This window comes from Schizophyllum commune (assembly GCF_000143185.2).
Source record: "Schizophyllum commune H4-8 unplaced genomic scaffold SCHCOscaffold_7, whole genome shotgun sequence".
Lineage (NCBI taxonomy): Eukaryota > Fungi > Basidiomycota > Agaricomycetes > Agaricales > Schizophyllaceae > Schizophyllum > Schizophyllum commune.
The window spans coordinates 1037666-1051367 of NW_026089544.1; the positions used below are offsets into that span (position 1 = coordinate 1037666).

Here is a 13702-nt window from a genome sequence, read left to right on the forward strand (position 1 = left end):
CATCATCGCCACCCAGCCAAACACGAACCATCACCACCAAGGGCGTTCCTCGCTCTCCCTTCTCCCACCACTACGATGCCGAGGCCGGGCGGCACCAGCGCAGAAGGCGGCTACGCATCATCGCCGTCGATGGAGACGACCCCCAGCGATCCCTTCGGAACCGCGAACGGCGCGCCCCGCCGCTACTACGACAATGATTCTGAGGAGTACGGACCTGGCCGTAGAGATACCTACGCGTCCGACAGCAGTAATCAAGGCCTCACGGACCCGGGCTACTACGACCAGAATGGCGCCTATGATCCCTATCGTGCGTGCGGGTGCAGCAACGATGATGACGCAGCTGACTTTCCCACCCAACAACAGCGACCGGGGACACCGATTCCGACGGCGACGTCTACGGCCAGCGGTATGGACCCTCAGCAGAGTCGCTTGGCACCCACAAGTTTGGCCATTCCGATTCATCTACGCCGACGTTTGTCGATTACAGCGCATCCTCCGGCGGAAGGGACTCGTACCCTGCATGGACCGCCGAACGCAACATCCCGCTGTCCAAAGAAGAGATCGAGGACATCTTCCTCGATCTGACGCAGAAGTTTGGCTTTCAGCGGGATTCCATGCGGAACATGGTACGTGGCGTATGCCCATGTGCGGCGTTCTGAGGCCTAAACGTTTTCCGCCAGTTCGACTTCACCATGCAGCTGCTTGACAGCCGAGCGTCTCGTATGACCCCCAACCAGGCGCTCCTCACCCTCCACGCCGACTACATTGGTGGCCAGCATGCGAACTACCGGAAGTGGTACTTCGCGGCGCAGCTCGACCTTGACGACGCCGTGGGACAAACTCAGAATCCGGGTCTCAACCGCCTCAAGTCCACTCGCGGATCGGGCAAGCGACCACGCCATGAAAAGTCGCTGAACACGGCATTGGAGCGCTGGCGGCAAGCCATGAACAACATGTCGCAGTATGACCGCTTACGCCAGATCGCGCTCTACCTGCTCTGCTGGGGCGAAGCGGCGCAAGTGCGATTCATGCCCGAGTGCTTGTGCTTCATCTTCAAGTGCGCCGACGACTATTATCGTTCGCCGGAGTGCCAGAACAGGATGGAGCCGGTACCGGAGGGTCTCTACCTGAGGACGGTCGTAAAGCCGCTCTACAGATTTGTCCGGGATCAAGGCTATGAGGTGGTGGAGGGAAAATTCGTACGGCGGGAACGGGATCACGACCAAATCATTGGTTACGATGACGTGAATCAGCTGTTCTGGTACCCGGAGGGCATTGCCCGTATCGTCCTGTCGGACAAGGTAAGCACCTCTGTGCATCTTCTGTGACATACAGGGCTAATTGTCGAGCAGAGTCGTCTGGTCGACCTCCCTCCAGCACAGCGCTTCATGAAGTTCGACCGTATCGAGTGGAATCGCGTCTTCTTCAAGACGTTCTACGAGACTCGATCCTTTACGCATCTTTTGGTCGACTTCAACCGTATCTGGGTCGTGCACATCGCTCTCTACTTCTTCTACACCGCATACAACTCCCCCACGATCTACGCCATCAACGGCAACACTCCGACGTCTCTGGCTTGGAGCGCGACTGCGCTCGGCGGTGCGGTAGCGACAGGTATCATGATCCTCGCCACGATCGCCGAGTTCTCGCACATCCCCACGACATGGAACAACACCTCGCATCTGACTCGCCGCCTCGCCTTCCTCCTCGTCACGCTCGGCCTCACATGTGGTCCGACGTTCTACGTCGCGATTGCAGAGAGCAACGGGAGCGGCGGCTCTTTGGCCTTGATTCTCGGCATCGTCCAGTTCTTCATCTCCGTCGTAGCGACTGCGCTCTTCACTATCATGCCTTCTGGTCGTATGTTCGGCGACCGCGTCGCAGGCAAGAGTCGCAAGTATCTCGCCAGCCAGACGTTCACGGCCAGCTACCCGTCGTTGCCCAAGCACCAGCGGTTCGCATCACTCCTGATGTGGTTCCTCATCTTCGGGTGCAAGTTGACGGAGAGTTACTTCTTCCTGACGTTGTCCTTCCGCGACCCTATTCGCGTCATGGTCGGCATGAAGATCCAGAACTGCGAGGACAAGATTTTCGGCAGCGGCCTTTGCAGGAATCACGCAGCATTCACCCTCACGATCATGTACATCATGGACCTCGTCTTGTTCTTCCTCGACACCTTCCTTTGGTATGTCATCTGGAACTCGGTTTTCAGTATCGCACGCTCTTTCGTACTCGGCCTTTCGATCTGGACACCATGGAGGGACATCTTCCAGCGTCTGCCGAAGCGTATCTACGCGAAGCTTCTAGCGACCGGCGACATGGAGGTCAAGTACAAGCCCAAGGTGTGTGAATAGCTCGCTGTAAGGTTCTTGATTCTGACTCATTCGCAGGTCTTGGTTTCGCAAATCTGGAACGCCATCATCATCTCCATGTACCGCGAGCACTTGCTCTCTATCGAGCACGTTCAAAAGCTCCTGTACCATCAAGTGGACACTGGCGAAGCCGGCAAGCGGAGTCTTCGCGCGCCTCCGTTCTTCGTCGCGCAGGGCAGCAGCGGTGGCTCGGGCGAGTTCTTCCCGCCTGGTAGCGAGGCTGAGCGTCGTATCTCTTTCTTCGCGCAGTCTCTATCTACGGAGATTCCTCAGCCCATCCCGGTTGACGCCATGCCGACGTTCACAGTGCTTACGCCTCACTACAGCGAGAAGGTGCGCTTTTTCCTGGGCGCATTCAACATTAGCTGACTGTCGTGCACAGATCCTTCTTTCGCTCCGTGAGATTATCCGCGAGGAGGACCAGAACACCCGCGTGACATTGCTTGAGTATCTCAAGCAGCTTCACCCGGTCGAGTGGGAGAACTTCGTCAAGGACACCAAGATTTTGGCCGAGGAGTCCGCTATGTTCAACGGTCCAAGTCCTTTCGGCAACGATGAGAAGGGTCAGTCCAAGATGGACGATCTTCCTTTCTACTGCATCGGTTTCAAGAGCGCCGCGCCCGAGTACACCCTCCGCACCCGTATCTGGGCGTCCTTGCGCGCGCAGACCCTCTACCGCACGGTCTCCGGCATGATGAACTATGCGAAGGCGATTAAGCTGCTCTACCGCGTCGAGAACCCCGAGGTCGTGCAGCAGTTCGGCGGTAACACGGACAAGCTCGAGCGCGAGTTGGAGCGGATGGCCCGGCGGAAGTTCAAGTTCCTGGTGTCCATGCAGCGCTACTCGAAGTTCAACAAGGAGGAGCACGAGAACGCCGAGTTCTTGCTCCGCGCGTACCCGGACCTGCAGATCGCGTACCTGGAGGAAGAGCCTCCTCGCAAGGAGGGTGGCGATCCACGCATCTTCTCTGCCCTCGTCGACGGCCACAGCGACATCATCCCGGAGACCGGCAAGCGGCGCCCCAAGTTCCGCATCGAGCTGCCCGGCAACCCCATTCTCGGTGACGGCAAGTCGGACAACCAGAACCACGCCATCGTCTTCTACCGCGGCGAGTACCTCCAGCTTATCGACGCCAACCAGGACAACTACCTCGAGGAGTGCTTGAAGATCCGTAACGTACTCGCCGAGTTCGAGGAGTACGACGTCTCTAGCCAGAGTCCGTACGCGCAGTGGAGTGTCAAGGAGTTCAAGCGCTCCCCGGTCGCCATCGTCGGTGCACGCGAGTATATCTTCTCGGAGCACATCGGTATTCTCGGTGATTTGGCGGCTGGCAAGGAACAGACGTTCGGTACGCTCACGGCACGCAACAACGCCTTCCTTGGCGGCAAGCTGCACTACGGTCACCCGGATTTCCTCAACGCCCTCTACATGAACACGCGCGGTGGTGTCTCCAAGGCGCAGAAGGGTCTCCATCTCAACGAGGATATTTACGCCGGTATGAACGCGGTCGGTCGCGGTGGACGCATCAAGCATAGCGAATACTACCAGTGCGGCAAGGGTCGTGACCTCGGTTTTGGCACCATCTTGAACTTCCAGACCAAGATCGGTACGGGTATGGGCGAGCAGATCCTCTCGCGCGAGTACTACTACCTCGGAACCCAATTGCCCATCGATCGCTTCCTCACGTTCTACTACGCGCACCCAGGTTTCCAGATCAACAACATGCTGGTTATCCTATCCGTGCAGGTCTTCATCGTTACCAGTACGTTGATTGCATATCGTTAGCCTGACAGCGTCTGACGAATTCCCAGTGGTCTTCCTCGGTACCTTGAAGTCTTCGGTCACGATCTGCAAGTACACGTCCAGCGGTCAGTACATCGGTGGTCAATCCGGTTGCTACAACCTCGTCCCGGTCTTCCAGTGGATCGAGCGCTGCATCATCAGCATCTTCTTGGTGTTCATGATCGCTTTCATGCCGCTCTTCCTGCAAGGTAAGAGCTCGTCAACCTGCTCAAGGGCCTTGCGCTGATCATCATCTCAGAACTCGTCGAGCGCGGTACCTGGAGTGCCATCTGGCGTCTGCTCAAGCAGTTTATGTCGCTGTCGCCTGTCTTCGAGGTGTTCTCCACCCAGATTCAGACACACTCCGTGTTGAGCAACTTGACGTTCGGTGGTGCGCGTTACATCGCTACCGGTCGTGGGTTCGCCACCAGTCGTATCAGCTTCAGCATCTTGTTCTCGCGTTTCGCAGGCCCGAGTATCTACCTCGGCATGCGCACGCTCATTATGCTGCTCTACGTGACGTTGACGATCTGGACGCCATGGGTCATTTACTTCTGGGTTTCCATTCTCTCGCTCTGCATCGCGCCGTTCTTGTTCAATCCGCATCAATTCGTCTTCTCGGATTTCCTCATCGACTACAGGTACGTCGGACGAGCGCTGTTCCGCGACGTAAGCTGACCGGTTATACAGGGAATACCTCCGGTGGATGTCGCGTGGTAACTCGCGCTCGCACAACAACTCCTGGATTGGGTACTGCCGGTTGTCCCGCACGATGATCACTGGGTACAAGAAGAAGAAGCTGGGCCACCCGTCGGAGAAGCTTTCCGGCGACGTTCCTCGTGCAGGCTGGCGCGCCGTCTTATTCTCGGAGATCATCTTCCCGGCATGCATGGCCATCCTCTTCATCATCGCGTACATGTTCGTCAAGTCGTTCCCTCTCGACGGCAAGCAGCCTCCCTCCGGCCTCGTTCGCATCGCCGTCGTGTCTATCGGCCCCATCGTGTGGAACGCCGCCATCCTGTTGACGCTCTTCCTTGTGTCGTTGTTCCTCGGCCCCATGCTCGACCCGGTCTTCCCCCTCTTCGGTTCCGTTATGGCCTTCATCGCGCATTTCCTCGGCACAATCGGAATGATTGGGTTCTTCGAGTTCCTGGTATGTGCCCATACCTTTCATTCGTCTTCAACTATCTAACAGATTCATAGTGGTTCCTCGAGTCCTGGGAGGCGTCGCATGCCGTGCTGGGTCTCATCGCCGTCATCTCCATCCAGCGCGCCATTCACAAAATTCTTATCGCCGTTTTCCTCAGTCGCGAGTTCAAGCACGACGAGACGAACAGGGCTTGGTGGACTGGTCGCTGGTATGGCCGTGGCCTCGGCACGCACGCCATGTCGCAGCCGGCGCGTGAGTTCGTCGTCAAGATCATCGAGTTGTCGCTCTGGAGCTCGGATCTCATACTCGGCCACATCCTGCTGTTCATGCTTACTCCGGCTGTCCTCATCCCGTACTTCGACCGTCTGCACGCCATGATGCTCTGTACGTCGTGTCTCATTGTTTGTGTTGGTCATACTCTTACCCTCTCTTAGTCTGGCTGCGCCCCTCAAAGCAAATCCGCGCGCCTCTGTACTCAATCAAGCAGAAGAGGCAAAGACGCTGGATTGTCAGTGTTCAGTGCCTTATTCTATCAGCTCTTACTGACGTCTTCATAGATCATGAAGTACGGTACTGTATACGTTACCGTCATCGCGATCTTCGTCGCGCTCATCGCGCTTCGTGAGTACCCTTGCTATCTTTCGTACCTGAGCGTCGCTGACCCCTTTCCCAGCCCTCGTCTTCCGACACACTCTAAAGGTCGAGTGCTCCCTTTGCGACAGCTTGTAATATCGGACTCGTATATATCTAGACTTCTCCGCACCATGTGTAGCTGACGCTTGGGTATACTTCGCGGTGCCGAGCTAATTGTCGACGGACATTCTCCATCGTTGAGTGCAGCGACATCGGGTGGTTTACGACACGGACACTTTTCATTGTACCCTCTACGAATGCAAGAACTCTCTTACGACCAGTACCTATGTGCTAAGCCGTCGCCTGTTCAGGATCATACATACATACGTTTCTAGATACCTTACAGTTAGGCCTATTCAGGGAGAGTCTGCATAAAATGCCGAGACGTGGACAAATATTTGTTCGACGGTGCGATCAGAGTGAGACTTGCCTCTTTCGCTACCGTTCTCAGCGCCGACCTGGCGGAGCCGGATGTCCTTCAGTCTCCAGAACGCGAGCCCATCGGACCTTTACGGTCCTATGGTGATGCCGACTCCAGTGTGAGTAAGCTCGAGGGTGCAGTACTAAAGCCAGATGACTAGCCCAACGCGGGACCACGGTCACGTCGAACAGCGGGGAAACACCACGAACCGCGCCCACCACTGCCATACACCTTGTCCGCAACCTCGATGCGCCTCGGTATCGCGCTCTACTACATCGGCGCGGACCCCGCACACTGGGCGCTCGTCCTGACCCCGTCTGACTGGCACGCCCCGCGGTGCAGCGTCTACCAGATCGTGCGCATCAGCGGCGACCGCTGGCGGCAGCACCTCAGCATCGTCCCCCTTCCCAATGCGCCTGAGTTCCGCGGGATCATCGAGCTCATCGCTGCCGACGATCTACCTGGGCCGGAAAGTCAGCCGTATCCCTGGGACGACTCCACAGACGACGAGTCCGCACGGCTATGGGAGGTGTGCGACCGGGTCATCCGCGAGCATGCCAAGGACGCGAACGAGCCGGCGAAGAGGAAAGTTATACCTGGGCCTCATGGCTGGACATGTGCGGCCTGGGTATTGGATGTATTGATGGATCTGGAGGATATTGGGATCTTTGACTTGCCATCCGAGATAACATGGGCAAGCATTTACAGCGACGTAGTGGCGAAGGGATGGATTTTGCGCGATTTGTACGAGGACGCAAGACCATTCCCGGTGCTGAGACTGGTGAGCTTTTGTCATGGTGGCGCGAATGAAGTGCTGATCTAATCTGCGCCATAGGGTCTTTCTTAACGGACGAACTTCAGCGTAACTTGCAGGACAATGCTCGTCGCTATTACAGATCACCCACCCCTATACGAGGTACGTCACAGCACTTCTCGACTCTCAGTGAACTTGCGACTCAGCGGCCGTCCCGTTGCACAGCGCCATCGACGATGACTGACCGGCCCGCGGCATTCAGGCTGTCTACTGAGCCCTATCCGTCTCGCGAAGACAGATAGGATTGAGAAGAACCATTCAAGATCCTGGTAAATAGTAACTACAGATGAGGGGCCTCAGACGCGACTGGCTTGTAGGTAAATACAGATTGTAGGATTGCACCACGTGCTTTGTTGATTGTGAAAATACGACGAGCCAGCTACCTGCCCACCGCGGCATGTCCTGCACGTCCACGTCTGAGCAAGCGAAAAGACTCGCTTGAGCGAACGAGCAAATCGCGCCTGAACGAGCGGGCAGACGCGTGGTCACCATATATACCGCCCCCCGAGCCTTCGCGACCTTTCACCACCGCGAAGACATTGTTATACACATTGGGTAGTCGAAAGTCGTCAGGCCGACTACTTCTTCTGACCCTCGTCGAGGCTGACACTCGCGAGCTTCGAGGAGATGTCCTCGTGGTCGTGCGCGCTGATGTCGTCGGATGCCTGCGCATGAGTGTAAATGGAGTGAAGTAAAGGCAAACCGCCAGCAGGATGGAAACCCACCTTGACAGCATCGCGCACCTCCTTCTCCTTCAACGTCAAGTCCGTCGTCGACTCCGTCTCCATGTTGTGCGAGTGGGTGATCGTGGACTCCTCCATGATCTCCCGCGCCGACTCCTCCTTGTACTTCTTCAAGTTCTCCGACAGCTCCGCCGCGTCCTTGTCGAGCCCGCTGCTCGCGAGCATCGTCATGCGGTTGAGCGCCTTGATGCTGAACGCGGCCTTCTTCCACAGCTGCTTCGCGTTGAACGCCTTCTTGACATGCGGCAGGAGGTCGACCGGGCCCTCCTTGTCCGTGACGAAGTGCGCGGTCGGGTCGGAGAGCCACTGAGATGTATGGTTAGCCATCGCTTGGACGACACGGGTAAAGGGGATACGATCATGAGAGGCAGAGGACGAATGTAGCCCTGGGCTACACAGTACAGCTTACCTTGTGCTGCAGCGCCTCCGCCGCTGTTGGCCGGTTCGTCGGATCGATGGTCAAGCACTGCGTCACGAAGTCCTTCGCCGTGCTCGACACGTTCTCCCAGTACTCCTCGGGCTCGAACTTGTAGTCGCCAGCAATGATCGCCTCCATCTCGAGCTGTTGCGAGTCGCGGTCAAAGGGCGTGTAGCCGGCGAGCAGGAAGTACGTGATGACGCCCATCGCCCAAATATCGACAGGTTTGCTGTGGCCAGCTACAGTTAACGTTAGTATTCATTCGATTCGAGAGTTCATGACAACGATTGATGGTCGGATGGGTGAGATGTATAGGGGAAACTGACTCTTCTTGAAGATTTCAGGGGCCATATACTTTTGGGGCAAGTCAGTTTCCTCCTTCACGACGGAGACGGGGGATAGCTGACGCACCCCGGGCGTGCCGCAAATCTCGGTGAGCATGTTCAACTTCTCTTCCTCCATAACACGACTCAAGCCGAAGTCGGCGATCATGATGTCGGCGTCCTCTGCTTGGGTGCGGAAGAGCAAATTCTCGGGCTTGAGGTCTAAGGGGTATTATTAGCGGGGTGAGGCAAAGATCTTTGGGCGTTGACTAGCTATACACTAGCGAGCACGATACGAGGGGGAATGGGACGAGAAATGCTTACCTCGGTGGACTATTCCGCAGTCATGGATGTACTTGACAGCCTGCAGGATAGTGCGGACGAGATTGGCGGCGTCCCTGTCGGCTCGTTGAGTATACTGGGTTCTGTAGTCGCGCGATGGGTACGCACGCCTCGTAGTAGTTACCCTTCGCACATATCCTGTCGAACAGCTCGCCACCCGTGCACAGATCGAAGCAGAGATAAAGGTTGTGCGTCGTCTGCGCAAACCGCGTCAACACCGCGTTTCCATCTCTTTACGCGAACTGCACACCTCGAAGTAGTCGTGCAGGGTGACTATGTTCTTATGCCCGCTCGAGATGCGCTTGAGGACAGCGATCTCGTTGCGCACCTGTGCATTCGCGGCGTGAGCGAGGCTGTGATCACCGTGCAGTGCGCGCCACGCACCATATGCTCGCGCCCCTGCATGAGCTTCTTGTTGATGACTTTGCAGGCATAGTATTTGCCGGTGTGGATGTGGATGGCCTCCTTCACGATGGCGTAAGTCCCGCTCCCAAGCGTCTTGCCTGTGCGGTACTGCGAGGGCGGTGAACAAGGCGATCAGCGCGTCTATCGATGCGCGCGCACCTGGCACGGGACTGTCGTCTGCGGCATCTCGAGGTAGCTCTTCGGGCGCGGCGGCGGCGGTTTCTGGCACGGAGGTGTGAGCGGGGAAGGAGACGGAGGTTCAGGACAAGTCGCGACGCGAAGGGCGAGCGACGACGATACACAATTCAAAATAGGGATGCGTGCGTGGCTGTGACGCCGGCGCTTGATGCGTCCGGGTGCTCTCTCTCACCTGAACTTCGCGCTTTTCTACCCGCGTCCTCTCGCTGAGCCTACTGATGTCCTCGGCACTGCTACTGCTACTTGGTGTGACGGCCGCGATGGCGGCGAAGGCGGACGCGGACGCAACAGAAACCGTCTTCAGCGACCGCGAGCCCTTTGAATCCGAGGCCTCAGAACTGCTCCGACTGCTGTCGTGCTTCATGGTCGAACAAGGCCTGCTGCCGTGGCCGCTTCGACGACTCTGTTGCGCGCCCATTGCCGGGAGTTGAATGTTGTACTAGGATGTGTGGCGACGAGCTCGCGAGAGACTAGCGAAGAGAATTCATTTTGCGCTCCTCCACTGCCTTTAAAAGACCCACTGCCACGAGCCAGGCGCGCGGCTGGGCTGTGTTTGATGTGGCTGAGCGGGTCTTGCTTTGGGCTCTTCGGATTCCCTCATACATCGAGCGCTGTTCTGCCGACGCCCGCCGATGCTTAGGTATCGCTTCGCAAACACTTCCGACGAGAACTCGGCGATGACACGAGGACAAGGACGTACGTCAACGGGACCTCGGAGGGCTTTCGTTGTCTTTATGCGTCAGCTCTAGCAAGAGACAGAGCCTGCCGCTGCAGGGCACAATTCTAGCTCGCCTCTTCATTTCTCTGGCATCGCAGATCTGGGTCTTCTCCGCTATTCCGGTCTTCTGCTGCACCGCTTGAACCAATATGAGGCTCTCCAGCTCCATGACCTCCTCTATAGCGATTCGGATCGATCCATCCACTACTTTTAGCCATACGCACGCCGCAGTATACACCGCCTTCCAAGTGCACAGAACCAAGGTTGTGCCCCATCCGATGAGTTCCAATGAAAAATTGAAAAGCATATATATATACACAAATACGCGACACGAGAGATGCCTGATCGGGCCTTTGAGATGGACACCGCTGGTACAATCCTGCAGCACCTACCGACGAGCGGCAAAATATACCCAAAAGAACGGCATTATGGCATGACCGTGGATTGAACACGGGACCTTCAGAACTTCAGTCTGCTGCTCTCCCAGCTGAGCTATCACGCCGACAGTGGCAGTGATAACATCTGCAGTGTTAATCCATACCACGACTCAGCCCCATGGTGTCTGCAGTGTCAATCCATACCACGACTCAGCCCCATGGTGACCTTCGACGATGCGCACATCAATGCCTCAAATGGCTTTTTTTCATCCATTGATTAGATGTACAAGCTACAAGCAATGCAGCTCATACACTGACTCGGCCACTTCAAGCTGCTAGTCAGGAGAGATAACCACCGTCTCCGACTCTCCTCCGTCATGTACACTTGCGCCACGCTTCTTCCTCAGTCAGCATTGTTCCAGGATCCGGCGGAGGCCCGACACACCTCGCGCAGCCATTGTAAGTGGAGGACCGCGTTGATGCAAGCGAAGCGAGAGCGAATGGTCTCTCAGCACCTCGGCGTCGCTGAGAATAGGGTCGTTCAAACCTAGCGGAATTTCGCGAAAAGGAAAAATTGGGCTCTTTCGAACAGAACTTTTGGCGCGGGATTCGGCCTTTTCGAGTGATTTTTCGCGAGAAAAGGAAGAATTCGATTATTCTGAACAGAGGTTTGAACACAGAGGAAGGAGATGTGGCTGTGTCGAACAGGATTCTCGCCCGTTTTCCCCGCCAAACTGTACCTTTTTCAGATTTTTCCCTTTGCGCACAGGAAAATGACGAAGACACGAAACGAGCTTTGAGGGACCCTAATGTAACAAGACTTGAGCCCAGTTCTGGTCATCCTGAGACCATTGTCATACTTGGGCCGTCATGTACGACTGCTTATGAAGACTTTTCGCAGCTTCACGCACCGGATATCTCGAGATCCCCAAGTCGAACCATGATCACCCATAGGCGCCCATCCGCACATGACCCTTCCACGTGTCCCACGTGCCCGCCCGTCGTCGGTCGCCAAAGTATCTCACCACTTTGCGCATTTTCCCCAACCCTTCAAAAAGCTCGTTCGAGGCTTGCCGCGCTCCTTGTTTCCCGTTCTCGCCTGCGCGCTTCCTGCCTGCTTGACGCTTCACTGCCGTCTAGTCGACACTCCAGGCGCCCCCGCATCCTTCCAGGCGCTACACGGAACCCCACCACCGGTACATCCCCACGTTACACGGGATCGCGCACCCCGCACCATGGACGCCCTCCACAATAGCACGAGCATGTCCGGTGCCTACGATGGCACGGACCTCACTTCGCTCTCATGGCTCGAGCAGCTGTGGGTGCAGTGGTATGTGATGATCGACAACCCGACCATTGCGACGGGCCTCATGAGCTTCTTGTTGCATGAGGTGAGTTGGGATATTCCTTCACCTGAGTACGGCCTTGGAGTGTGCTTGCTGGGAGGGGCGTGTATGACATGCAGCAATTTTCGGAAAGCGGTTACTTCCTAGGGTACTTGGCCAATCAGGGTCGTTTTCCTCCGTCATTCATTGGCTGCAGGGTCGCTCACCTCATCACATCCTCACACATCCTATCACATTTCGGTTGACTGTCAGCGCCTCTGCGAGCCTCGCACTTGCCTCACGCCTCCTCTCCTGAACCATGGATCCCATGTCTTCGCAAATGCTTACCCAGCTCCCAGTTCGTCTACTTCGGCCGCTCGCTTCCATGGATCATCATCGACGCCATGCCCTACTTCCGGAAGTGGAAGCTCCAGCCGAACAAGGTGCCGACGCCGCAGGAGCAGTGGGAATGCACGAAGCAGGTCCTGTTCTCGCACTTCACGATCGAGCTGCCAGCGGTACGTCGTTCTTCGCTAGTCACGATCTAGCGTGCTCATATGACCTGTCAGATCTGGCTGTTCCACCCCGTCGCTGAGTCCCTCGGTATGCGCACGCACCATGTGCCGCTCCCCGGGTTCAAGGAGATGGCCCCGCAAATCTTCTTTTTCTTCGTCTTCGAGGACTTCTTCCACTACGTTGGTGAGTAGACACCCCTTCCTTTCGTCGTGCTCCTGATGCTTATGCAAACACTCCTCCAGCCCACCAAGCGCTCCACACTGGTGTCTTGTACAAGCACATCCACAAGATCCACCACAAGTACTCCGCGCCCTTCGGTCTCGCCGCAGAGTACGCCCACCCCGCTGAGGTCTGCATCCTCGGCGCGGGCACGATCTGCGGGCCGCTCCTCTACTGCTACTTCACGCAGAACCTGCACATCTTCACCGTCTATCTCTGGATCCTCCTCCGCCTCTTCCAGGCCGTCGACGCGCACAGCGGGTACGACTTCCCCTGGTCGCTGCACAACATCGTCCCCTTCTGGTCCGGCGCGGAGCACCACGACTTCCACCACATGGCGTTCACGAACAACTTCTCGACGTCGTTCCGCTGGTGGGACTACATGCTCGGCACGGACGACAAGTACCGGGCGTACCGCGCGCGCGTAAAGGCGATGAAGAAGAAGGGCATGACCGCGGAGGAGCAGCGCGATATCGAGCGCAAGCTGATGGATGAGGTGGAGAAGGAGGGTATTGCGGCGGAGGCGGAGGTCGAGAGGACCGCCGGTAACTTCTTCAAGGCGAAGGCTGCATAAGCGTCGCCTGGGTTGATGTTCCTCGAGGTCTTGCGGACGAGGACCTGGCTTTCTTGCACGAGGGATGAGCAGAGTACACGACTCATGATAGGGAAAACGTCCGGTCTTTAGATGATTAGTGAATACACTCCGACTCTAATTGCAACTTCCACAAAGGGTTGATACACACGGAATCCCTCCAGTTCGGATGAGTTCAGACTGGCGACCAGAAGCGATGACTGACTCGATTGAGATGGCACTTTTTTGCCCACATGTCAACCATGGCAGACCGAACGTTCTTGAGCATAGTGACCAGCTGCTTGAGGGGAGTTGGAAGTCGGTCGTTGGCAGCGACTGACGACGCCTCGAGGACGTACCACTGGCTTGGGAGT

At 56.8% G+C, this 13702-nt stretch overlaps 4 protein-coding genes and 1 non-coding gene across 5 annotated transcripts; 3 read left to right on the forward strand and 2 right to left on the reverse strand.

Annotated features, from left to right (window-relative positions):
• Positions 1-47: 47 nt before the first annotated feature.
• On the forward strand, positions 48-6335 carry SCHCODRAFT_02628724 (uncharacterized protein). The gene is made up of 13 exons (XM_003031356.2): positions 48-307; positions 364-626; positions 681-1301; positions 1353-2342; positions 2391-2705; positions 2755-4135; positions 4185-4364; positions 4415-4796; positions 4846-5308; positions 5359-5689; positions 5740-5813; positions 5863-5926; positions 5979-6335. The coding sequence occupies exons 1-13, from the start codon at positions 76-78 to the stop codon at positions 6032-6034; spliced, it is 5352 nt and encodes a 1783-aa protein (XP_003031402.2). The 5' UTR covers positions 48-75; the 3' UTR covers positions 6035-6335.
• A 271-nt stretch (positions 6336-6606) lies between these two features.
• Positions 6607-7206, forward strand: SCHCODRAFT_01201776 (uncharacterized protein; the record flags this gene model as incomplete). The annotated part of the gene is made up of 2 exons (XM_003031355.2): positions 6607-7140; positions 7195-7206. The coding sequence occupies 2 exons, from the start codon at positions 6607-6609 to the stop codon at positions 7204-7206; spliced, it is 546 nt and encodes a 181-aa protein (XP_003031401.2).
• A 545-nt stretch (positions 7207-7751) lies between these two features.
• On the reverse strand, positions 7752-10020 carry SCHCODRAFT_02668685 (putative serine/threonine protein kinase; the record flags this gene model as incomplete). The annotated part of the gene is made up of 11 exons (XM_003030946.2): positions 7752-7838; positions 7899-8222; positions 8326-8573; positions 8661-8688; positions 8746-8879; positions 8982-9055; positions 9108-9196; positions 9250-9327; positions 9384-9512; positions 9564-9626; positions 9775-10020. 11 exons carry the CDS (start codon positions 10018-10020, stop codon positions 7752-7754), a joined length of 1500 nt encoding a protein of 499 aa, XP_003030992.1.
• A 729-nt stretch (positions 10021-10749) lies between these two features.
• On the reverse strand, positions 10750-10822 carry SCHCODRAFT_t136. Its single transcript has one exon. It is a non-coding gene; the product is annotated as a tRNA-Phe (tRNA).
• A 959-nt stretch (positions 10823-11781) lies between these two features.
• SCHCODRAFT_02628730 (uncharacterized protein) lies at positions 11782-13508 on the forward strand. Its single transcript, XM_003031354.2, has 4 exons — positions 11782-12088; positions 12382-12540; positions 12592-12721; positions 12781-13508. The coding sequence occupies exons 1-4, from the start codon at positions 11933-11935 to the stop codon at positions 13329-13331; spliced, it is 996 nt and encodes a 331-aa protein (XP_003031400.1). The 5' UTR covers positions 11782-11932; the 3' UTR covers positions 13332-13508.
• Positions 13509-13702: the final 194 nt, after the last annotated feature.

What these genes read in the sequence shown, in the direction of transcription:
- SCHCODRAFT_02628724 (XM_003031356.2), top strand. Translation starts at nt 76, where the DNA reads ATGCCGAGGCCGGGCGGCACCAGCGCAGAAGGCGGCTACGCATCATCG. An exon ending in TGGCGCCTATGATCCCTATC is followed by an intron (nt 308 to 363) that starts GTGCGTGCGGGT and finishes ACCCAACAACAG; the next exon opens with CGACCGGGGACACCGATTCC. An exon ending in CATGCCGCTCTTCCTGCAAG is followed by an intron (nt 4,365 to 4,414) that starts GTAAGAGCTCGT and finishes TCATCATCTCAG; the next exon opens with AACTCGTCGAGCGCGGTACC.
- SCHCODRAFT_02628730 (XM_003031354.2), top strand. Translation starts at nt 11,933, where the DNA reads ATGGACGCCCTCCACAATAGCACGAGCATGTCCGGTGCCTACGATGGC. An exon ending in TGAGCTTCTTGTTGCATGAG is followed by an intron (nt 12,089 to 12,381) that starts GTGAGTTGGGAT and finishes CCCAGCTCCCAG; the next exon opens with TTCGTCTACTTCGGCCGCTC. An exon ending in GGACTTCTTCCACTACGTTG is followed by an intron (nt 12,722 to 12,780) that starts GTGAGTAGACAC and finishes ACACTCCTCCAG; the next exon opens with CCCACCAAGCGCTCCACACT.